This window comes from Gadus macrocephalus, chromosome 9, assembly GCF_031168955.1.
Source record: "Gadus macrocephalus chromosome 9, ASM3116895v1".
Lineage (NCBI taxonomy): Eukaryota > Metazoa > Chordata > Actinopteri > Gadiformes > Gadidae > Gadus > Gadus macrocephalus.
This window is the reverse complement of record NC_082390.1, coordinates 461301-485485: the sequence shown is the minus strand read 5'-3', so window position 1 is coordinate 485485 and position 24185 is coordinate 461301. Positions and strand designations below refer to the sequence as shown.

Genomic DNA, 24185 nt, shown 5'->3' with positions numbered 1-24185 from the left:
AACTATGACATTAATGCGATTAATCGTGATGTAATATTTTAATCGCTTGACAGCACTAATATATATATATATATATATATATATATATATATATATATATATATATATATATATATATATATATATATATATATATATATATATATATTGCTGTTTAAGTTGTACAGTACTGTTTATCTAGACAATTTGCCAGCATGCTTTGGGGTGTGAATGTTTCCCATGTTGCTGGTTGTAGAGCTGTAAACCAATCGGATGTATTTGTTCTTGAAAATGATTGGCAGCCAATCACATTCTGTCAATCGTTTAGTATATTACAATGGGATGTTTAGACGGATGTGTGCTGATGAGGGGGTTGTTGTCATTTGAACACGCCTTTATCTCTGTCTGTTTCTGTATGTCCGTCTGTCCGTCCTGCACCTGCCCTCCTCCACCCCCTCCTTCACCCCTTCCTCCACCCTGCTGTAGAACATGTGTGTGCTGGAGAGCGAGTTGGAGAGCCTGCTTGGGGAGTTCCACATTCGGATGAAAGGTAACAACTATTCCAGTTCTTTCTTTTTACGAAAAATCCCGGCAGTCATCTCATCTCCCGGCTCTGACCCCAGGTCTTCTACACGCTTCCTTTATGTTTGAGATCCGTCGTCTTGTTGGCATGTGTTTATGTTGGGTTCCCCCCCCCCCCCCCCCCCGGAGCACGCGGTCTGTGTGACGCTATGCGCTTCTCTGTCTGGCAGGTCTGGCTGGATTTGCCAGGTTATGCGCCGGAGACCAGTATGAGGTAAGCCTCATCGTGTGTGTGTGTGTGTGTGTGTGTGTGTGTGTGTGTGTGTGTGTGTGTGTGTGTGTGTGTGTGTGTGTGTGTGTGTGTGTGTGTGTGTGTGTGTGTGTGTGTGTGTGTGTGTGTGTGTGTGTGTGTGTGTGTGTGTGTGTGTGTGTGTGTGTGATTTCAATATGTATATTACTGTCTCACTTTATCGCTTACACAAGGTGCAGGAGTGATTGACACACGTCACCCTTAGGCTAATTTACTTGTGTGCACACGCACATGCACACATACACACACACACATACACACACCTCCTAACTAAGTTCTCAACACACTCACTTACTCATTTCCACATATATTATTCAAATTGGTATTTTTCCCATTAAAACTGGCAAATGCCATTTTCATACCCATAAGATCCATTAACAGATTGTCGTGAGCATTGGTGCAAACATATATTTATAAAAATAAGCATATAAAAAATATTTCTATTTTAATATGCACTGATATAAATAAACTGTAGAAACCAGAAGGGGAAAAAAAACCAGTATGCATTGCAATTAAAGTGTGTGTGTGTGTGTGTGTGTGTGTGTGTGTGTGTGTGTGTGTGTGTGTGTGTGTGTGTGTGTGTGTGTGTGTGTGTGTGTGTGTGTGTGTGTGTGTGTGTGTGTGTGTGCAGGTCTTGATGCGGTACGGGCGACAGCGGTGGAAGCTGAGAGGGAGGATAGAGATCAACGGTAAACAGGACTGGGACAGCGAGGAGATGGTCTTCCTGCCGCTCGTCACAGAGTTCCTCTCAATCAAGGTCAGCCCCCCCCCCCCCCCCCCCCATCCTAAACTCTCTTTACTACTCTCTCTAACTCTTTACACTCTTCATCAACCCTGTGAATGTGGAATAAATTAACATTTCTCTTGACTTAAAATGTCCCTGTGCATGAAAGGTCATCTGTCTACAGAAACAAATGTATCGTTGGTTCCTGTATGATTCCTCCTGGTGATATTTAACCACATTCGGTCAGGACAATTCTAAAACATTCCAGTACAACACGACAGGGTATTTATGTGCTCTCAGCGTGTATGTTTGACTTTCGACATTTACAAAGCACAATTGATTCCTCAAATTCTTTGTGCATTACATGTGTTTTGTTCAGGTTGTCGCATAAGGTCCTTGTTATGTTTGAAAATACAAGGAGGAAATTCTATTTTCGTATGTACGTAAAGACGTATGTCTTTATTTAAAAAAATCTGTAGACATTTTCCATGCATACAAAAAACCAAGATATCAAGTGTTTCTGAAGAAAAACCAAATCAACTCTCATAGTTGACCCAATGCCCTGCGTGCTGTTTACCCCCCAGGTGACGGAGCTGAAGAGCTTGGCCAATCACGTGGTCGTAGGGACCGTGTCGTGCGAGACCAAGGACCTGTATGCTGCTCTACCGCAGACGGTCGCCGTGGACATCAACGACCTGGGGACCATTAAACTCAGTCTGGAGGTCACATGGAAGTCAGTGCGGTCATGTCTTCATTCATTCATTCATTCATTCATTCATTCATTTGTTTGTTCCATTCGTCTTTGATTGAAAGCTTCTCATCAGTCTGCAATACATTAATTCCAAGGAAAGCTAACTGCTAACCGTTGAACTTTGCGCGTCTTCCTCAGTCCGTTTGATAAGGACGACCTGTCGTCCGCCGCCAGCACTGTCAATAAAGCTCCGAGCGTCAACAAGAGGTTCTCCACCATCTTCAACCAGAGCCCCCCAGACACCCCCTCACTGCGGGAACAAGCCTTCTATGTAAGAGATCCACACACACACACACACACACACACACACACACACACACACACACACACACACACACACACACACACACATACATATATATATATATATATATATATATATATATATATTCTGTGCAGTTTCAATCCACAAAGTGCCATCAGATTTTGTAGCTGAATGCTCAGTTTCGATGTGTTGTGGCCCTGTGTGGTTCTTTGGCCATCTTGCAGCAGTAGTGCTCATGAAGGGAGGGTGGCTGTCCAACACATGAGGTGCTGCACCTGCACCATCCACACTGCTCACAGAGCTGTAGCCTCCACCTGGGCACCATCCACACTGCTCACAGAGCTGTAGCCTCCACCTGGGCACCATCCACACTGCTCACAGAGCTGTAGCCTCCACCTGGGCACCATCCACACTGCTCACAGAGCTGTAGCCTCCACCTGGGCACCATCCACACTGCTCACAGAGCTGTAGCCTCCACCTGGGCACTATCCACACTGCTCACAGAGCTGTAGCCTCCACCTGGGCACCATCCACACTGCTCACAGAGCTGTAGCCTCCACCTGGGCCGGCTCATGATAAGGGAATGAGCATGTATATACTGCTGATCACATTCCACAGGGTAGGTTAACATCACTGCTGCTCCATGGATGGAGACCAGATGTAGGCTACCAGATGGGTGGTGTATGGCTACATGGCCAGCCCCTTCAGAAGTACCTCACTGCCCCATCTGGCTCCTTTAAATACACAGATGATAATCTGTCAGAACCAGGCCCGCTGTGGCCTCCTGGTGCGGCGGTCTCGCCCTGGTCTTTACCCCTCCCATCTCCCCCCCCCCTGCCCGCTCCACCAGTCCCTGCCGCGGCAGCTGACCAGTGGCCGGCAGAGCTGGGCGCTGCTCGACGTCTTCCGGGACGCGCGTAGCCACCAGCGTTGCCATAGCGACGACATCCCCCCCTCGCAGCCCCCACGGCAGTAAGTGGTGTGGTGAGAAGGACCCCCCCGTAGAGTAGAGTCCCTAGGAGCCCCCCACGGCAGTAAGTGGTGTGGTGAGAAGGACCCCCCCCGTAGAGTAGAGTCCCTAGGAGCCCCCACGGCAGTAAGTGGTGTGGTGAGAAGGACCCCCCCCCCCCCGTAGAGTAGAGTCCCTAGGAGCCCCCTCCTCGCGGCCCTTGGTGAGGGAACGTCCCCCAGGTGTGGAGGCCCAGTAGAGAACCCCCAGAACCTCCAGCGTCGCCCCTGAGTGTCCGTGGTCGGCAGGCTTTGTGCGGAAAATACGTTTTGCGAGGTCAAAGAAGAACCGCCATGATGGCCCACAGGCTCCGCCCCCACGCCGCCCGGGGACTGACGCCTCTCTCCCTGTAGAACATGCTGCGGCGGCAGGACGACCTGGAGAACGGCACGGCCTGGTCCAACTCCTCCGAGTCCTCAGACGACTCCTCCAGCCCCCGGCTGTCGGCCGGCGGCCTGCGACACTCCTCCCCCGACAAGGTACCCCAGGACCCCCCCCCCCCACCCCCAGATCAGCCCTCAGCGTCCCCCGGCCTCTCTGTTATGGGTGGTGTGGACGGTTTCAACAACTCTCTCTCTCTCTCTCTCTCTCTCTCTCTCTCTCTCTCTCTCTCTCTCTCTCTCTCTCTCTCTCTCTCTCTCTCTCTCTCTCTCTCTCTCTCTCTCTCTCTCTCTCTCTCTCTCTCTCTCTCTCTCTCTCTCTCTCTCTCTCTCTCTCTCTCTCTCTCTCTCTCTCTCTCTCTCTCTCTCTCTTCCCCCCCCCCCCCCCCAGCCAGCGGTATCCACTCCAGATCGCCAACCGGCAGCGACAGGAAGTAGCAGCCCGCAGATAGACATCACGTTCTGTCCTAAAAGCGCCGCTTCCTCAACACCTAACTCCGCCCACAAAGGGGTGGGGGGGACGGCGGACGGCGAAGCGGAGCTCCAGAGGTGTGGTTAACTTCTGTTACTACCAATAACAAACACCCAACAAACAAACAAATCAACTCCTTACTCGCTGCTCTTTTGTCGATACTTTTATTGAGCACTGCGGAGCCTCTCTGTATATATATATATTTATACCTGCCTGTGATCGCTCTCTGCTCTCTGCAGGGACGACCAGAGTGGCACGGCCGTCTTACCCGCCAACGGCGGCGGGGACGAGGACTCTGGGAAGCCGTCACCAGCGGCGACCAAAGCGAGCGCGGCGGCGGCGGCGGCGGCGGGCGGCGGCGGCGGCGGCCTCCGGAGGCACGCCGAGGCCCTTCATGCGCTCGCTGAGCCACATCAGCGAGAGCAGCGCGGATGGCTCGCTGGGGGCCGAGGTCACCCCCCTGGCGTCGCCCCTCTCCATCACCGACATCACAATGGAGCTCCCGGACCCCGCGGCGGAGCTCCAGGGGGGGGGCGGCCCCCTCACACACACCGCCCTGCAGCCAGAGGCCCCTCCTCCGCCGGGGGGCCAGGGGGGCCCGCCGCCGACGCAGGACGGAACCTTCCTGGCGCACAGGGTGATGGTGGACCCCGAGGAGAGGCCCGGGGGAGGGGCCCGGGCAGGGCAGGGGGAGGAGGGGGAGGAGGGGGGCCTGGTCGACAGCGGGGTGGAGGAGGCCCTGGAGGCCGTGGTCTCGTCGCTGGACGACTACCGGGGACAGTTCCCCGAGCTGCAGCTGCTGGAGCAGGAGCTGCGGCTGCTGCAGCTCACGCTCAAGGTGAGGGGGGGTGTGTGTGTGTGTGTGTGTGTGTGTGTGTTCTGCATTGTAAGTGGTTGTCTAGCTGAATGCGATCATACATTATTTTGTGCTTGGGGTTGCTGCTTCATGTCTGATCATGTGTGTGTGTGTGTGTGTTTGCGTGTGTGTCCGCTATAGGGCGGGAAGCACAGCCGGTCTCCTAGCATCGTCAGCCTCACTGTGGAAACCGCTTTGGGGAGTTTCGACTTTCTGAATGGCTCGGACGCTGATGAGGAAGAGGACGGTGCAGGAAGAAAGAGTCGAAACGGCAGGTCAGTGTTCAAAAGTGGCATTTCCTTTTGGTTGTTGCGTTTAACATATCCAGAATTCATATTCCTTAATCTGTAATCTATTCTAGAGAATACCAACATGCCTGACGCCCAGATTAGGCAAATAGTTAGCAAGTTTCTAATAATCACCGATCATACTGTAAGAAATGCACCAACATAATGTTGTGCTGCCATCTAGTGGTGTGACCTCGTGCTGTCATTGCATAATAAAGGAAGTGCTAAGCAAGTCGCCTTAGTTTATGTAGTAAGAAATTAATAGAAATAGAAATTATTTTCACCAAAAATAATGTAAAGCTTGAATAAGTCAATTTGGGGCTGGGGGGTGGGGTGGGGGGGGGGTCAGAACAACACAACATCAAGCACCTGAAGGTGTAGCGGGTTTAATTTAGGGGAATCAATAGAACGGATTTGGAATTGATGGAACAGAGTATTCATAAGTTTGTTTTAATTAGAGTATAATACTATGAAAATTAAAAATCATTATGTTTTTGTTAATTAAGAATAAGCCCTTTATTTCTACATTCCCCAGCATGTTGCAGTGCCATGTTTCTACTGTCGTCCAGAACAGACAAAGAGCTCTGGAGAATATCATTTTAGATTTTCTTATTATAATCACCATCTTACTTGTAAGCTATGATCTTTAGTTTTCAGACTAAATAGATATTATTTATTAATGTATCAAGGAGATGATCACGGCCAATGCTGTCGTAAATGATAACGTCATTTTGGAAGTACCTATTTGCACCTTACAAGCCAGTACAGGTCAGTACAGGTCAGTACAGGTCGGTACAGGTCGGTACAGGTCGGTACAGGCCGGTACAGGCCGGTACAGGCCGGTACAGGCCGGTACAGGCCGGTACAGGCCGGTACAGGCCGGTACAGGCCGGTACAGGCCGGTACAGGCCGGTACAGGCCGGTACAGGCCGGTACAGGGCTGTACAGGCCGGTACAGGCCGGTACAGGCCGGTACAGGCCGGTACAGGGCTGTACAGGCCGGTACAGGCCGGTACAGGCCGGTACAGGCCGGTACAGGCCGGTACAGGGCTGTACAGGCCGGTTCAGGCCGGTTCAGGCCGGTACAGACCTGTACAGGTCGGTACAGGTCGGTACAGGTCTGTACAGGTCTGTACAGGTCTGTACAGGCCGGTACAGGTCGGTACAGGTCGGTACAGGTCGGTACCAGGCCGGTACCGACCTGTACCGGCCTGTACAGGCCGGTACAGGTCGGTACAGGTCGGTACAGGTTGGTACCAGGCCGGTACCAGGCCGGTACCAGGCCCCAATAGCTTCTAGTACGTCCTTGAAAAGGGAGAGGTTAGAGGGGGAGATTCACCTGGTTGCTATCTGCAACCTCATCGCTAGAGGCCTCTAAACCCTACACATTGTATATTTTCTGAAGCACAGGTTCCACCCCACAAAAGGTGGTTGTATGGTGCCTTTCTTTAACGATGTTTCTCGTGTCTAGTGCCCAACATGAGAGGGATTGGATGGCCTCCCCTGCCTTTCTCACCACTGGCTGTGCTGCGCTAGACCGCACCCTAGTGGTCCACCTGAACAACTGCAGCTCCCAGCTCCTGGTGAGGTTTACGTTAAGGCTACAAAGTACTTAATATTATAAATAGTATACATGTAGTTTATGTTGAAATGTTTGTGGTGAATATAATTCTGAAGAAAGTTAATACAATCTCAGGAGCAACTGATCGTCATTGTTATTTGAAAATTTCCTATTTCCTTCCCGTAATTTCCCGCACTCTGATTTCGTCCCGAAAGTCCGGTTCAATCCAAAGTGAAGTCCAAAAAATGACATTCTTTATCATTGTTTTGCCTCAATCAAATCTATTCATGGAATGGGAAGTAGATGTCGGTTATATTTCTACGGTATGGAGTCACCAGGTTTTGAAGCTCACAGAGCTTGATCTGTTGTTAATGTTGCTGGGGTCTCTTTGACAGCGGCTGGGGATGTTTGGTCCGCTGCGCTGCGGTGAGATGTACGCGTTGGACCGACTGCTGCTGGAAGCCCGCATCTTGGAAATGGTGCGGCGGGCCGCCAAGGAGTCCCCCGGAGCGCTGAGCCGACCGGAAGAAGGTAACCAACAGCCATCTCTAGACCAACGACCCGGCCCTTCAACTAAACCCTGCTCCAGAGTTCCCCCCTAAAGGTCCCATGACCTGCCACCAGGAGGGCTGGGATTAGCCGTCACACACATCTTGGTGGACACGCCCACTTGTGATGACATAAGGGGCAGATTTCCAAAACGGCTTGTAACGGCTAATCACACCACACCTGGTGGCATGTCATGGGACCTTTAAGACATTTACAAAGAGATCATGCCGTAAATATCATATTTCTGCCATCTAGTTCAACCACCGGTCAAATCATTTTTCTCTTAAAAAACGTTTTCTTCCTCCATCAGTTATCCCGCAGTTGGAGCATTGCCAAGGGGCCTTGTTGGTATGGCAACAGTGTGTTGGGCGAGGTCATCTGTACCATGTGACCACGGAGTCCCTCCTCACTGCCCTTGGCCTGCTGTGCTCCTTCAAACTGCCTGAGAAGATGGCCGACGCCGCAGACTTGGGTAGACATGTTAATAGTGCTGTTTCTGTTTGTTGTTACCTGGTTATATCTCGGCTCATACTGTGTGTGTTTCTGTGTTACACGTGTGTTCATATGTATGGGTGTCTGTGAATGCGGGTCTCCAGTCTTCCAGCGTCTAGTGGAGCGGATACTCGAACGGCGTTTACCACGGAGGAGTACCGACAAAGACGTCGTCCTCGTGACCATCTTCCAGTTGTGGAGTTACCTGGAGGTGGAAGGCATTAAAGACCTGAACGCGCACGTCAGTGAACTGGCCGAGGAGGGTGTGTGGACCTATCCCGTGCACATGCACGCATGTACATGTTAAGACACGCATAGTACATTCAGACATAAGAAATCTGAATCTGAATCTCTTCGTCATTGCACATGGTACAACGAATTTTAAATGCAATCCAGACGGTGTCATTCACAACAACATTTTAAATATATAAGATTGGTTAGAAAATAGACAAAAAAAGATAAAAAAATACACATAATAAAAAATACAGATGAATAAAGATAAATAAGAATGCATAGTAGTGTTGCCCAGCTTTTTAATTGTGCAAATTGGTACATTCAGAATGTTTTTAAGGTAGTTGAGTGTGAACGTTTCTTATCTAATGACGCCAGGTACACGTCGGCCAGGGGTATCAGTGAGGATGTCGACTCATGGTGACTTCTACAAAGTGGTCCCTCAGCCACTATACAGTACCTTACTCTATCCTCCCGCTTCCCGCCTCACAGTCCGATTGGTCCAGAGCCTCTCGTCAGGTGACCAGGAAGTGTTGGTGCGCGCTCTGCGCCGCCCCCCGGACTGCAGCCTGAAGAGGGAGGGGCTCCATGCGGTCGCTAGGTTACTGCGGGACCACAGAGGCAAGGTGTCGGCCTCAGCCAGCTCGCTCTTCAGAAGCCTGGCCGAGCAGCCCAGGTCCCGCGAGAGGGTGAGCCGTGTGTGTGTGTTAGGAAACTTCTATCGGTTTCTGAAAGTGTGCAACTGGTCTTCATGTGCGAGGCGCGATACACTTTCTGTAGTAACACTCAAATATTTTTAATGGATAGAATTTCCCGGAAAACTATTATTTGACATTTCCGTGCGATGGAATTGTTGTCGCTGTAAAGCTATGGTAGTATCAGATCGAACTGTTCATAACAGTACAGGATTATATCTCTGTAAAGAATTTGCCTATTAATTTCCCTTCCCCAGCTCTCCCTCACCCAGGTCAATCAGCCCTCCGGCCTCCATACGGTCATGTTGTGTATTTGCATGCACTAGTTTTCTATGTGCGTCCTCTTTACACACGGTGTGTTCGTCCCCCCCCAGGCCTTGGTGATCTGCCTGGAGCTTCTGGAGGACACGGATGTGGAGACGCGGGTGTGTGGCTGCAAGGCTCTGGCGTGCTTGAAGGTTGGTACTGTGAGAAATACAACAGTCACAGACTGACCAGACGCAAACAGCCACAGACGGTCTGGCTTAAAGTGCGCCCTGAGCCCTCTGAAGGGGGACCTCTGGCCAGAGACATTTATTGAAGAACATGTTTTAATCCAACAAGTGAAACGAGTCTGAGTCACTCAGCGATTCCTCAGACCGAAGTCCTTCCAGCCCCGCCTCATCATACTCACTCCAGATGGCGTCGCCTCTCATTGTATTGGACCTTATATTGAGTGGTGCAAAGGATTATGGGACAATCTCACGCCGCATGCGTGCGGGGGCTTGGGGTGCTTAGAAAGTGGTGAGACAAAGGAAGAACTTTGGTTAACTTTATGCAAAGGTTAGAGTACTTTCGCTTCCATTTGCATAAAGAGTTTGGCCATTAGGTTGGCCAATCACCCTTCATTGTAGACTCAGGCCAGACTCGTGTTGAGTTTAATTTCCTGATATTCAGCCCATATATCGGCAACTGATTTTAAACTCTGCAGAAGCTGGAGATTATTGTCTGCATCCGCTGGGGCCGGGCTGTTGGGACTTGTTCTTTCCCCCAGGGCTCAGTGAACCGGGCTCGTTCACCTAACAAGGTGCAGGTGTGGAGGATCAGAGTTGCAATTTGGCCGGTATCCTCTCAGTGGCCACTGGGTGGAGCCAAATGCAAGGGGATGGAGTAACCGTCTGTTGCGCTACCGCTTAGCCTTTTATAGTAGCGTTTAAAGAACAAACCAAACCCAAAGAAAATACATTAAATGCAATAATATTTGGTACAAAAGAAAAGACCAACAACTTACAAAATGTGTTTTCTTATAAGTAGTTGAGGAGAGGCAAACAAGTTAATGGGCTTCTAAACATAGGCATTATTCCTAGGCTTAATATTCACGATCTATTTCGGCTCCAAGCCAGGTCGCTGTTATGCATTTTTTTCTCCTAAATGACTTGATAGTAAAGTAAAAGAGTTAAGTGTGTGTGTTTTGTTCTCTGCGTTCCAGGCCAAAGAAGGCATTGAGCAGCTGGTGTATTTGTGTCGCACAGACAAGGAGGAAGTTCGAGACGCTGCCAAACAAGCCCTTCTTGTGCTGGGTAATAACAATATTATTATTATTAACGATGATTCATCTTTCTATTTAATATCCATGTGCCGAAGTTTAAAAACCTAATCAGTGATTTGTTCTTTCTTTTATGTATTCATATTGCCATCCATCGGTTGTCATATACTGTATATGTCCTGTATTGGACGAATACTGGGTTAATTTGTAATCATTTCCGCTGTATACCATTTTACTTTGTGATACACAGAAGGACCATGAGTCTCTGTGTCTGAATATCACCACATTCCTCCATTCATTGGTTGTGTTGTTTTCCTTCCATTGTGTGTTTGTGTTTGATGGCTGTGTGGCAGGCGAGGAGGGCAGGATGGCCTTTAGGCACGTGGAGACGTCACAGGAAGGTCTCCCCAGCCTGTTCACGCCCGGAGGCATGGCCAGCACAGCGTTCTGAAGACAGCCTTCTCTCTCCTTCAAACACACACACTCTGTACGTCTGGTGGTAGACACACACACACACACACACACACACACACACACACACACACACACACACACACACACACACACACACACACACACACACACACACACACACACACACACACACACACACACACACTCTGTACATGAGCTGTGGATAGGGGCTGCAGAGTGAACTGCCTTAAACAGAAGAGGGTGGAGATGAGCGGACGGAGAGCCTCCGGAAGGGTGGACTGACTGATGGGATAATGAAGGGGGAGGGAAGGCTTAACAAGCATTTATGCTTTTATATTGAGCTCCTGAGTTTGATTATATGTATTAAAGCAACCATATCAATGCCTCCCGGGGTTGGAAGAGGAGGTGGGGGTTCATTGCACTTTTGGTATTCTGATTTCACATTGGATTCAAGATACAAATAGCGTTCGGACGGAGCTGTGTGTAACTTTATTTTTTATTCGAATGAATCCGTTGTTAAGATGCAGTAACTCCCTCAAACATAGTTTATTACAGCCCGGTTTGTTATGAATAGTGACATGGTTCATAATTAACTTGGATGATGGCGTATTATAAATTCTTCATTATTGCCACTTGGTAAACTCGTAGTTGGTAGATGTAGTCAAACTTACCAGTGCCTGCTGTCATTACGTTTATTATCTTTGAGTTTGAGTTTTGAAATGCTTATTAGCACAAAGCTAGCAATAAACTATTTGTGTTTCTTTCATTAGAACAGCTGTATTGAACCAGGGAAACCTTTCTTGGGCTAAAACATTGTATGCTAAAACATAAGGGGGATAACCTGACTTGTGAATTACCTAACAGGTATACGGGGGTACCCCGGTAGTAATAAGTGCATCGGTCCCCTTATCTCCCTGGCCTACCTCTGAATACTACAATAGGACACTAGAATATGTCTTCAACGTAAAGCTCCTTTAGGACGAGGAAACAGGAATGGATTCTATTGAGTGTCTGGCTCAAGAAAATACAAACGTACAGACTGATGGCTGGAGGACCGACAGACTAACACATGAACTCGACAGAGAACTGATCTTGGGACACTCCAGGTGTGTCTGGCCTCTTTAACCACTAGACGAGCCCACAAAGAAAAGGATTCCAACCACAATCTGCAGAAAGAAGCCAATCTACTGAAAGGATGAGCATTCATTGGTCTATGTATGTGGCTATTCCTTCATTTACATCCTTCAGGAAAGGGAACTGCCGATTAACCACGGGAAAACCTGCACCTCGGCTCAATCGGTTAGTTTGAGATCAAATACTGTTTGTGTTTGACTGCATAACATTGGGAGGTCATCTGCTTGTTAAATTATTCCCATTTGATGAGAGAGCTCATATATATATACATATGTATATGTATGTATATGTGTATATATATATATATATATATATATGATGAGAGTTAGGAGCCATTGGGTGAAGCGATCCGGTGCCATTGTGTGAATGATATGCATGAGAATTGCTCAGCCTGTTCTCCCTTGAAATATAAATATATATATATACTAATATAACTATACTTCACTGGAATTGTACATGTTATGTGATTGTATTGTACATTTGTTTTTATTTTATAGCATACTCTTAATTTGTACATTTATTTGTATTCTTTTATAAAAGCATTATTATGCCTGGTGATGCATCAACTGTATATTATCTACTGTAAAGGTTATTTGGTTCTTTTTCAAAGCACTTCAGCTATTGTCTATTTCTATTTGGGTTATTGTTACAGAAACCCGGCTACAGAAGATGACTCCAAATTCAACAAGTCTTCCACAGAGCGCTTAATGTACCATGTGAACTAACCAAACAGAATCATAGTATTCGTGTTTATTTTCTGATTTGCTGAGTAGCTTGCATCAAGGAGCATGCTGGGAGCATTTAGTTTTCTCTGATGAAAAGAAGAGCATGTAATGAGTAACCCATGAATTGGTGCATGTTTATAAACGGCAGCACAGAGTTCATAGAATCAACAAAAGGGCAACTGCTGTAAACTATTCTGGATTTAAGAAAGGCCCAGAGGGAAATCATATACTTTTCAATTGGAATGATAATTTACCAGGAAACCTTTTTTGTTTTTAACCTGTATGTCTTTTTTCATCTTCCCAACCCATGACTACTGATGTATGGGGTCTAAAGGTCTGAGCAGTCTTTGGTTGGGTTTTATTTTCCCTCTCATGTTAACCAAGTGCTTGGATCAAACATTGCATTAATCATATTGCAGCCCGATACCCGTCCTTTCCCCCAGAGAAACCAAATAAGATGGGCAGGCCCTCGGGAAATGCAATCAGCCTCAAATCAAAAGACCGCTATTGAAACAAGACTCAATCGGGAAGCTGCTTTCCTAGTAAGGATTAAACCATGGTTGAAATCCTGTTTAATTACAAGCAATAATTACTCAATACTGTGCTCTTCGTTTTGATCATGATCAAAGTTGTTAAAATGTATAAAAGAAAACATGTTGTTGGGTACAATCTGTGCTAAAACATTGATGCATTTAAAATGTGCCAGTTCAGTTCTGCATGAAAAGGGAACACAGAAAATAGGCTGTAGGCTATTGCTAAATCATTGAAGACCATCTTCTTCAATGGTTGCACTTCTATTTGCCACTGTATACCTCCGATAGTGAACCTAGGACAGCAATAATCTACAGATATACCTCTAGATTAGAATACTTCAGTGTGTAAGTGCCTCGAGTGGTGATGGAATCCTGTGAGCCTTTGGGGAGATTAAGATTTATAGAAAAAAAAAAGATGAACCATAGGAAAAAAGGTGAGGCAGAACATAGATTTTATATATTTTTTTCAATAAGGCTGATAGACTGCAGCATTGGAAGCAAAATATTTTTTCTATAAAATATTGCCTGGCAGTTGTATTGCCTGATGTCAAATGTATATAAGTAATTAAAATATGTCTAAGGTGATTGTGTTGCTTGTTCAGTGTCTGGTGTCCATTTTTGAGCGTATAGACTTTAAACATAAAAAATAAAAACATCCAATTCAGTTTAGTAGCCTAGTCATGACTGAAAGCAGTGTAGAAATGAACACACGTTTTCTTCATTACGTTAGTCCTAAAGCTGAACAACATTTAAAGTTAGTCCCTATGTCCTCAAAATAAACTGCATTTATTTTGTCGCAGGCCTACAATGATTACTTCAAGTTTAATTTCTAAAACGCTCCAGATAAAAGCAACTCATATAACCAGCATTTTAACTCCAGAGTAATAGTAACTAGAGTTATCGTAGTCGTAGGGGAAACCACAGCCACAACATTGACCTAAACTGGTTCGATCCCGGTTGGTTTCAAGGTTTCTATGTATTCCAACGGGGCGCCCCTCCTGGCCAATCAGGGTGGCTGCACAAGATTCGATACCACCCCCCAGCGGTCGCACAGGCGCACTGAGCTCCCAACTGCCATTTTGTGGCATAGCCTACTCTGCAAAAGCGGGAGAGGGATTAAAAGAAGCGTCGGAGAAGGTTGCATTTCTTATCTGCCCTGCCAACTTTGTAGCACAGTCTCTGCGCTTTCAGTGGAGTTCACCGGGAGGAGAAACAGACTTAAAAGAGGTAAAGTACTACTACTTTTCAGAGAAGGGGGAGTTTGCAGGATCTTTATTCGGCCTCTAGGTGTCACGATGGGGCTCCGGGTCTGGGCGGCTTGTCGGGGGGTGTTTGTCTCCCTCTATCGTTATTGAAATCCCCGTCAAAATGCGTTTAAATAACAGAAGTTTTCACGATAGAGTTTGAGCCCTCTCTAATTGCAGCGGTATCCGCTGTAGAAGTGTTGAAACGGTAGATGAATAACTGTAATAATGTGAATTAAGTGTTTAGGCCGGGCGTCCATTTTCTCGGTCCTCTCTTTGTTTCCTGTCTTTTACTGCTGAGACGAGATGGAAACTGGCGGGCTGCGTTAGCATAGTGGGCTAACGCTCGCCTTGTCGGGTTGAAAATGTGGAAGCAGAACTACGTAATGCGTTGAATACATTGATCCACATACTCTAATAAATACAACCTAACACTACACTACACCATTATGTGGCACAGTCGACTTTAAATGGAAGAACCGGGGTTAATATTTAAAAAGTATATTCGGTTAGCAATAGCAAGGCGGTTTCCCTCCTAGCCCCGAGGCTACGGCCTAACCTTCCCGCGTCCATGTTATAACTTGTCGACTACACTTTTTCCTCCAAGTTTTGTACAAGGCGAATCCCATTGCAAGTCAACAGCACAATGTTACCGTTGTGCAAATCTATACCGCGCCACCGGATGCATTCAAACATCAAAATGCGGTGGCGACGCATGTAGCATCACATTAGCTCCGCGGCTAGCATATGGCGCACGAGGAAAAAATCAGGCCACCGCGGGAGGATGACGAGGCATTTATAGCAAAGTGACTACTGCAACCTCTGCGTGTTTCTGTCCGTCGTTTTCGCCTGGCGCCCCGCAAACAAGGTCCTCCTGAGGGAACATTGTCTCCCCTCGTTCCACCACGGTGGGAATCCAAGTTGTTGTTACGCCGTTTGCCCGCTTGTCTCTATCAAAAGCCACCTAGAACGGCATACACAGTGATGTATAACAGCAGAGAGCTCCCTCTACGATTCGGCTAGGAGAGGTACAAAAATACGACTATATGTGCAATGTGTGAAGGCGACCACTTGTGTATATATTGGATGAATGGTCGGTCGCTGTCGAACTTAGTTCATTGCTGTGTCTAAAATAAATTATTAGAGGCCCCTTCCTAATTAATCACCATTGACTCTTGATTCAAGAAGGCGGCCGTAGGGAATTAGCGGCCCTATATGAACATTTCCAGCTAATTAATAATCAGTTCCTCGTTTAAAAAAAAATCTTCGGGCAACTTCGCCTTATAGTTGAACACACGTCGGCACACAAGCATAATCACATTTATATTTATATATTTTTTAGGTTGACAGCTTAATAATTGTTATCACAATTAGTTCACGGTTAATGTACTGAAAATGTGTGGCTGATTCAGTGCTCTGAATAATCCTTCCTTCCCCTGGCAGGCTGACAGTGAGAAAAGGGAGAGAGGCTAGCTGGAATATCAGGCTGAGATGAGATAAAGGTTATTGAGCAACGAGATTCTGTGCCAGGAAGCTGCAGAGGTTCTGTCAGGAGATGTTCACATTGAGTTTTCGAGGTGCGATGTGCTTCCAGGTAACTCACAAAAGGCTGAGCACCTGTACAAAACCTTGTATTTATGTTCCGTCAGTGTCCGTTGGATGTGACATTAGCTACATAAAGTTACAGGAGGAATTTGTAGGATATATGTGAGTTACAGTATTACCAGGTGATTGCGTACCCTCCACCGATTTGGGAAACTAAAGTCGTCCACATCGCTACCAATCAGAGCCTACCCAGCATGGACCAGGGGACGGCAGAGGATGTCGGGGGTGTGGACGACCCCACCAAAGACTACCCCTCGATCCAGAGTGTCCACAGCCAGGAGGACATGGTGGCAGATCTGCTCCAGCAGGCAGCTGAGGCCGGCGGAGTGGTGGATGGACAGTCCGGGATCGTTCTGGACCAAGGTGAGGGGTCTGTGGCTCTCAGGGGCTGGCCACATATGGATTCAGCAGCACCAACACAGACATAACTCTTACTCTGCAAGTGTACACTTGTCGTCTATTTAGACGGGTGGTTTCATCCTTGTTTACGTTTAATCGATCTTCTCGGGATCATAACTTTTAAGTTAGTTCTATGGGGTGGCTTCTTGGTAACCGGTGTCTTAATGTGTTGTGTCCAGGCGACGGGATGGAGGCTGTGCATACCCAGCAGCAGCTCATGGAGGAGGGGGGCGGAGGCGTGGAGATGATGGTGATGGAGTCCCTGGATCCAGCCCTGTTGCAGATGAAGACGGAGGTAAACCACAGCCCTGTTTCAGTGCCCAGTTTCAAATCCCTCCTAAAAACTGAATTATTTTCTCTTGATTTGTACAGCGCTTTGGTCAACTGTTGTTTTAAAGGGCTATAAAAATAAACTTGACTCGACCAGTGTGTTTTATTTGATTTGGCCCATAATGTTAGCCATGGATCCGGCTGATCAACGTGCTTTGCCTTTAGGTGATGGAAGCTGCAGTAGGTGGAGGGGTAGCTGGCGGTGCGCATCAGGCCACCGTGACCACGGTGGACCAGACGCAGATCATCACCCTGCAGGTCAGAGCAGTGCCTGGAATGATGAGTGGCGGTCTGATGAAGGCGTGTGGAGTGTTCCTAACCAGGAGACGGTCTTGTGTTAGGTGGTGAACATGGAGGAGCAAGCTGCCCTGGGCCTGGGTGAGCTGCAGCTGGTGCAGGTTCCCGTCTCCGCCTCCACGGTCGAGGCTCTGCAGCAGGGGACCTTTGTGGACGCCACTGCCATGCCCAAGGACGGCGACCCTGTTATCTGCCACACCCTGCCCTTGCCAGAAGGCTTCCAGGTAGGGAAACGTTACACCAACACGGGTCACGTCGTGTAGGCAATTTGGACGTCCAGTTTAAGAGGCCCCTTTTGGGCAGGACATTAGTAACCCCTTTTGTACTGTTATTTTAACCTCATTCTGTCGTGCTGCCAACCAGGTGGTGAAGGTGGGCGCCAACGGGGAGGTGGAGACGGTGGAGCAGGAGGAGGAGGGGACGGAGACCCATCCTTTGGAAGAGGAGGACGAGGTGGAACAGGAGGTGACGCAGGTCCTGGAAGGGGAGGACGAGCCCGCTCAGGTCCAAAACGATGACTCGGCCTGGTCCAAAGACCCCGACTACCAGCCCCCCTCAGCGGCCCTTAAGAAGTCCAAGAAGGTGATGGTAAAACATCAACTTTTACTGGCTTCACTTCTAAAGATTCAAATTCTGATCATGGTGTGTATTAGAATATTGAGTGCCTGCGGGTTTGTTGGTCTTCTTCTAGGGTAAGAAGAGTCGTCTGCGCTACGCGGAGGGCGATAAGGACATGGACGTCAGTGTTTATGACTTTGAGGAGGAGCAGCAGGAAGGGCTTCTGTCTGAAGTCAACGCTGAGAAGGTGGTGGGCAACATTAAGCCGCCGAAACCCACCAAGATCAAGAAGAAGGGTAAGGGACTCATGATCCACTCAATTGCATCTCTAGCACCCCCTGCTGGTGGCCAGTTTTAGTAGCAGTAGTGTATTTTAAAATCCTACACTAAACGTAACTATTGACCAAGCATGGAAGCATAAATCAAATGGTTGACGATGGTTCCAACGAGTGCCCTGTTTGGCCCCGTGCAGGTGTGAAGAAGACGTTCCAGTGTGAGCTTTGCAGCTACACCTGTCCTCGTCGCTCTAACCTGGACCGCCACATGAAGAGCCACACTGACGAAAGGCCCCACAAATGTCACCTGTGTGGCAGAGCCTTCCGAACGGTCACCCTGCTCCGCAACCACCTCAACACACACACTGGTAGGCCCTCTTCACACCCTAGGGTTAGGGTTAAGCCCCCTCAGACTCTGAAGTAGCACAAGGACTAAGCCCAGAAACCCAGCAACACTTTTTTTATGTTATTTTCCTTTTTCTTGCAGGAACCCGTCCTCACAAGTGCACAGACTGTGACATGGCCTTCGTGACCAGTGGAGAGCTGGTTCGCCATCGGCGCTACAAACACACCCACGAGAAGCCCTTCAAGTGCTCCATGTGTGACTATGCCAGTGTTGAGGTACTTTCCTCCAGCTCAGTGTTCACTTACCCTAACGCTAGAGACTACTGGATTCTCAAGCCAAGAGTTGAATATCAAAGTTGTGCGGCGGGCAAAAACATGATTACACAAAGAAACATGTGTAAAGCTTCCAGGGCTAACTGCTTTATGGAGCCTCATTACCTTTACCCCTCTCTACCCAGGTGAGTAAGCTGAAGCGCCACATCCGTTCCCACACCGGAGAGCGTCCGTTCCAGTGCAGCCTGTGCAGCTACGCCAGCAGAGATACCTACAAGCTGAAGAGACACATGAGGACCCACTCAGGTACGCCCTGCTGCCTCCTCGGACTCTCCACCTGGCTGTGTTCGGGTAACACTGGTTTCTGGGTGCAATGGGGTTGGTGGTTAATCTGTTTGTGTACCTACCCTCTCTAGGAGAGAAGCCATACGAGTGCTACATCTGCCATGCTCGCTTCACCCAGAGCGGCACCATGAAGATGCACATCCTGCAGAAACACACTGAGAACGTTGCCAAGTTCCACTGCCCCCACTGTGACACAGTCATCGCCCGCAAGAGCGACTTGGGTACGTTTTATTAACATGCTGCAGCACATCTGTTTGCTCCTTACACGGGTTCTGCAGTCCGTGCTCTCTGCTTTTGCTTTTCCCTATTTCTGAAGATGCTCACCCTCCCGTGTCTCTCTTCCTGGCCAGGCGTTCATCTGCGAAAGCAACACTCGTTTATCGAGACGGGCAAGAAGTGTCGCTACTGCGACGCCGTGTTCCACGAGCGCTACGCCCTCATCCAGCACCAGAAGTCCCACAAGAACGAGAAGCGCTTCAAGTGCGACATGTGCGACTACTGCTGTCGGCAGGAGCGGCACATGGTGATGCACCGGCGCACACACACGGGGGAGAAGCCCTACGCCTGCAGCCAGTGTGAGAAGACCTTCAGGCAGAAGCAGCTGCTGGACATGCACTTCAAACGCTACCATGACCCCAACTTCATTCCCACCTCCTTCGTCTGCCCCAAGTGTAGCAAGACTTTCACACGCCGGGTAAGCAGGCTGCTGTAACCAACGGCCCATTGTCTTCTTTGCCTTGGTCTCTCACCTCTCGAAGACCCTCCTTCAAACGTTTGATGTTCTCCTGTCCTTTCCTGTCCAGAACACAATGGCGCGCCACGCTGAGAATTGTAACGGTGAGATTGACGATGCCGAGAACGGAACCCCAACCCCGAAGAGAGGCAGGAGGGGCCGCAAGAGGAAGATGAGGAGCAGGCGAGACGAGGAGGAGGACAGCGGTGAGTTAGGGGCTCGTGGTTTGGACCGACGTCAACCCTAGCGTGCATGTGGAGTCGCTGCAATGACCATCGGGTCGTTTGTAATGCATTTTGGTTTTTTCTTTCCTCTGTAGACGAGGATCACGCTGACCCTGACCTGGACGAGGACGAGGACGACTTGGACGCTGAGGAGGAGGAGGAGGAGGTGCTGCTGCAGGAGGAGGAGGAGCAAGACGCCATGGAGCTGGACCAGGCCCCTGCCACCGTCCCTGTCCCCGCCCCCGAGGAGCCACCGGTCAAGAGGAAACGAGGACGCCCACCAAAGAACGCCCCTAAACCCGCACCGACGCCCACCAAGTCCCCCCGGGTCGCGGCCAAGGCTGCTGCTACAGGTGAGAGGCCCCTGGGATTTACACTACAACATACTGCTACTCAGCCCCTGATCCTGTACTGCTGCGTCATATACCGTAGTGGTCCTGGTGGGTCTCCTCCCGGAGCTAAATGGTGATTTACTACTATGTAGTGATAATGGATAGAATGCACGAAGCGGAGGGGTCTTGCTTCGCCCTGGGGGGCTTATTTTCGCTGATGACCGGCTTTCTATGCATTATCCCGCTTATTACACAGCTACTTTATACTTTTTTATTTTTTATTTTTTCCCCTTTGTTTGATTATTTGTAAAGCGTCGTTGAGTACTTAGAAAAGCGCTATAAAAAACATCAATTATTATTATTACTTGCCAAAACGAAAAAATAACTTCACACGGTGTGTCTTTTCAAAATGTTATGTTTACCAAAAAGTGACCATTCGTAGTGTTGATCAGCAGAGAAAAAGTTTGTCGTTGACGTCGCTTGGCAACCGAATACGCTGGGGTTGATAAGTTATGAAGACGTGAATCGAAGGCCAAAAATCCCCTTTCCTTGACGATATTTAACGGCCGGGAGTGGGGAAGGCCCCTGCCAGTGAACGGAGCGCTCCAGCGCTTTGAGAAGAGCCGTGTCATAAATGTATTGTAATAAGTCTTGTCACGCCTCCCAGCGGCCGCCATCATCCAGGTGGAAGATGAAAGCACGGGAGCCGTGGAGAACATCATCGTGAAGAAGGAGGAGGCTGATGGCCCCACGGGCGCGGTTCTGGAGCAGGGCTCGGAGCTGACGGTGGAGGCGGTGGGTCTGGAGGCGGAGGAGGTGGAGGCCGTGGAGGTGCAGGGCACGGAGGACGAAGCTGCGGCGGCGGCGGCGGCCAACGGCGACCTGACTCCAGAGATGATCCTCAGCATGATGGATCGGTGAGCGCCCCGTCGGTACCGGCGGCAGCACACGCAGATGGATGCCGAACCAACATGTGTAAAGGCAGGTACACAGCTGGGCACATCAACATGCACACATCGGCCTTCATCCACCGTAGGAGCTCGGATACCCGCTTGACATTCAATTGTTACTGATTCTTTATTTTTTCTCTGCTCTATGCTGCGGGTTTTTCGTTGCCCAAACTGCTGGAGCTTAAAAAGGATTTTCAAACATAGGGAAGACTCGTTCTAACATCTGTAAATATCTTAAGTGACCTAAGATCCGCACACATTGAAGCAGCTCATTGACTCCCACAGTTCTGCCCCATGTTGCTGCAGTTCTGTCCACACGTACAGGTGTCCTTTATTAATTTGCTTTATTCAAGACCCCTAGATTAATTGTTCTTGATCCGAGCCTATCCTTTTTTGTTTTTGCTGATGCCACAATCTCTCACTTGGAAAATATACTCTGAAACGGTAAAGAGTGGTCCTCTCATGCACCTGAAGGATGGTCCTCACTCTGTTCTTTATCATGAAGAGTCATTTTATGCTTAACTAAACCTCAGCCACCGACAATTCTCCCATTTTAATTTTGAGGATCTAGTACTTTTTTCTTTAATCAGTAATTTGCCATGGAGACCTGTTCATGTTAATGCTAGGGTGTTCGTTTTCATCCAATACCGCCTTGCCGTAAAGCTCCACCATCAGACGGACACCGGACAGTCTGAGGGTGTCTGTTGTTTATTAGCAGTCGTTTGCCACTAATGAGACATTTGATATGTGTGATCATTGACCTGTTAGTACCGTGTTTCATTTCATGGGAATTATCAATGTTAACTGAAGGGTGTTTGCCTGTTTTTTAGACCAACTAAAATGGATTATTGACCAGCGGAGTAATGGACCGAATATCTATTTGAGAATAATTGCAACCGTTTTGATGCTAGATTTAAGTCAGAATGCATTATTCCATTTTAATGCTTGTTCGTTGCTCAAGGCTGTGTTTTCCAACCAATCACCAAGAAATTCTCCTTTTTTATTTTTGTTCTCTGTAAATAGAAATATTGTTTTTGTTTTTTACCTTTTCTGTTTTCTTTTGATTTATCGTGAACATTTTAATCCTTTTGTAGTGTTTAGTTTGGTCAGAGTGTCTGTCCTGTTTAGTGACGGTAACATGAATGCTGTTCACCGCTAACGGAAAAGCCTTCACGGTGTGCTAGGTAGGCCTTCACGGTGTGCTAGGTAGGCCTTCACGGTGCGCTAGGTAGGCCTTCACGGTGCGCTAGCTAGGCTGTATTCTCTCAGATCAGACGGCACGGTGCGCTAGGTAGGCCTTCACGGTGTGCTAGGTAGGCCTTCACGGTGCGCTAGGTAGGCCTTCACGGTGCGCTAGGTAGGCCTTCACGGTGCGCTAGCTAGGCTGTATTCTCTCAGATCAGACGGCACGGTGCGCTAGGTAGGCCTTCACGGTGCGCTAGGTAGGCTGTATTCTCTCGGATCAGACGGCACGGTGCTCGACAGAACGATGGGGATCCCAGGGGGAGACGGGCGGACACGTCGTGTTCTGCCGCTAGTTCTTATCTTATTGTTGGAAGGGAAATTGTCCTGCTTGAACCGTCTGTTTCAGGAAGGGGCAACATGGAATTGTCTAAAGGTTTGTAAGATCTGTAAAATAGGCTGCCATTGCTTTAGTATTTTGAACTGTAAATTATGTCATTACCATAAATGCTTGGCTGCAACATATGAAGCTTTCCCTCCAGTTGTATTTCCTGTTAAGCAACTAAAACACGTTGAATTCTTTAGTTTGCCTCCATTGTTCTCTAGTAATATATAAATATATATTTTGTATTCTTTGCTTTATAATGTCACAGTTCTTGTGGCCGTTCTCCTGCCCTACAAACATCCCAGCTGGGTTCAGTAGCGCTGAAGCCGTAGCCGCAGATGGCAGAAATGAGTCTCCATATTTTTCTTACGCCTGTTTTTAAGAACATCGCCACTGAACCACGCATTTACCATTTTTCCGCGTTCGTATGTAATTATCCATCGAAGATAGCGTTTTATTTTTTTGGTTGAGCTCTTATACAGTTCTGTAGGATGGTAGGGTTTTTGTAAATCTGGCTGCAATATGGATTGGAACTGAGACTGGTCTGACAATGAAACGATGGATAGGGATTGGCTGGCCCTTTCGGTTTTGTTATGAGAAATAACTGAACCATTTCCCCTCCCTTTATAGCAATAGCCAATCAATGGAGTGTAAACGCCTTGATTGATCGCCTGAAAAGCTCCCATCAGTTCAACTGAAATGTGTAACTGCCAAACTCTATCCATTGTGGTAACCACAGGAGGCTATGCCTACTGGTTTATACGGTCAACATTCAGTCGTTCCCCCCCCCCCAACCCGTTTTAAAGTTAAGATCGCAGACGTCTAACAACTTTGGCACCGTGAACATTAACTGTTGCGTTTACAGTCTTGTTAACAAGGAGGGGAACATTGACTGGTTGAGTGAAATGGAAGCTCTGTTTATAATGCTCCTTTAAAAGATCGTCGCCTACATTGAAAATCCTGTGATCTTCTCTGGCTTTGAACACTGCTCTGGTATAAAGACCAAGGAATGAATGATTATAGACTGCTTGTAATGTTTGCCTGAGATTGAGTCAACATGTTCTTGGAGATATGAGAATGTAAATGTACAGCTGATGAACAATAAAAAATAAACATGCCTACGGACTGACCTGTGTGTCCACTGACTTTCTTTATTAACTGTTCAAGATTAAGATGGGGCTAATGCACATTAATGATTTCAATATTTTTTTACATAAATAGTGGAACGATATTGAAAACTAATGTAGATTAACATCCCTCTGAATAAAATTGC

The 24185-nt window shown here is 48.0% G+C and overlaps 2 protein-coding genes across 2 annotated transcripts in view; both read left to right on the top strand.

Annotated features, from left to right (window-relative positions):
• LOC132463959 (rho family-interacting cell polarization regulator 1-like) overlaps positions 1-14020 on the top strand; it is a 32692-nt gene extending 18672 nt beyond the window's left edge. Inside the window, 18 exon segments of the mRNA XM_060060093.1 lie at positions 466-529; positions 732-775; positions 1443-1568; positions 2120-2268; positions 2425-2557; positions 3914-4039; positions 4332-4489; positions 4652-4834; positions 4836-5250; positions 5410-5543; positions 7027-7138; positions 7512-7647; positions 7976-8137; positions 8262-8420; positions 8881-9077; positions 9458-9541; positions 10552-10642; positions 10962-14020. Coding sequence (XP_059916076.1) covers positions 466-529; positions 732-775; positions 1443-1568; positions 2120-2268; positions 2425-2557; positions 3914-4039; positions 4332-4489; positions 4652-4834; positions 4836-5250; positions 5410-5543; positions 7027-7138; positions 7512-7647; positions 7976-8137; positions 8262-8420; positions 8881-9077; positions 9458-9541; positions 10552-10642; positions 10962-11059 — 2571 coding nt within the window. The 3' untranslated portion in view covers positions 11060-14020.
• A 674-nt stretch (positions 14021-14694) lies between these two features.
• ctcf (CCCTC-binding factor (zinc finger protein)) lies at positions 14695-24041 on the top strand. The gene is made up of 17 exons (XM_060060088.1): positions 14695-15707; positions 16123-16256; positions 16467-16647; positions 16863-16978; positions 17179-17271; positions 17355-17534; positions 17674-17898; positions 18002-18164; positions 18341-18511; positions 18631-18764; positions 18947-19067; positions 19178-19327; positions 19457-19800; positions 19910-20045; positions 20159-20416; positions 21063-22529; positions 22788-24041. The coding sequence occupies exons 3-16, from the start codon at positions 16479-16481 to the stop codon at positions 21314-21316; spliced, it is 2514 nt and encodes an 837-aa protein (XP_059916071.1). The 5' UTR covers positions 14695-15707; positions 16123-16256; positions 16467-16478; the 3' UTR covers positions 21317-22529; positions 22788-24041.
• The last annotated feature ends 144 nt before the right edge of the window (positions 24042-24185 follow it).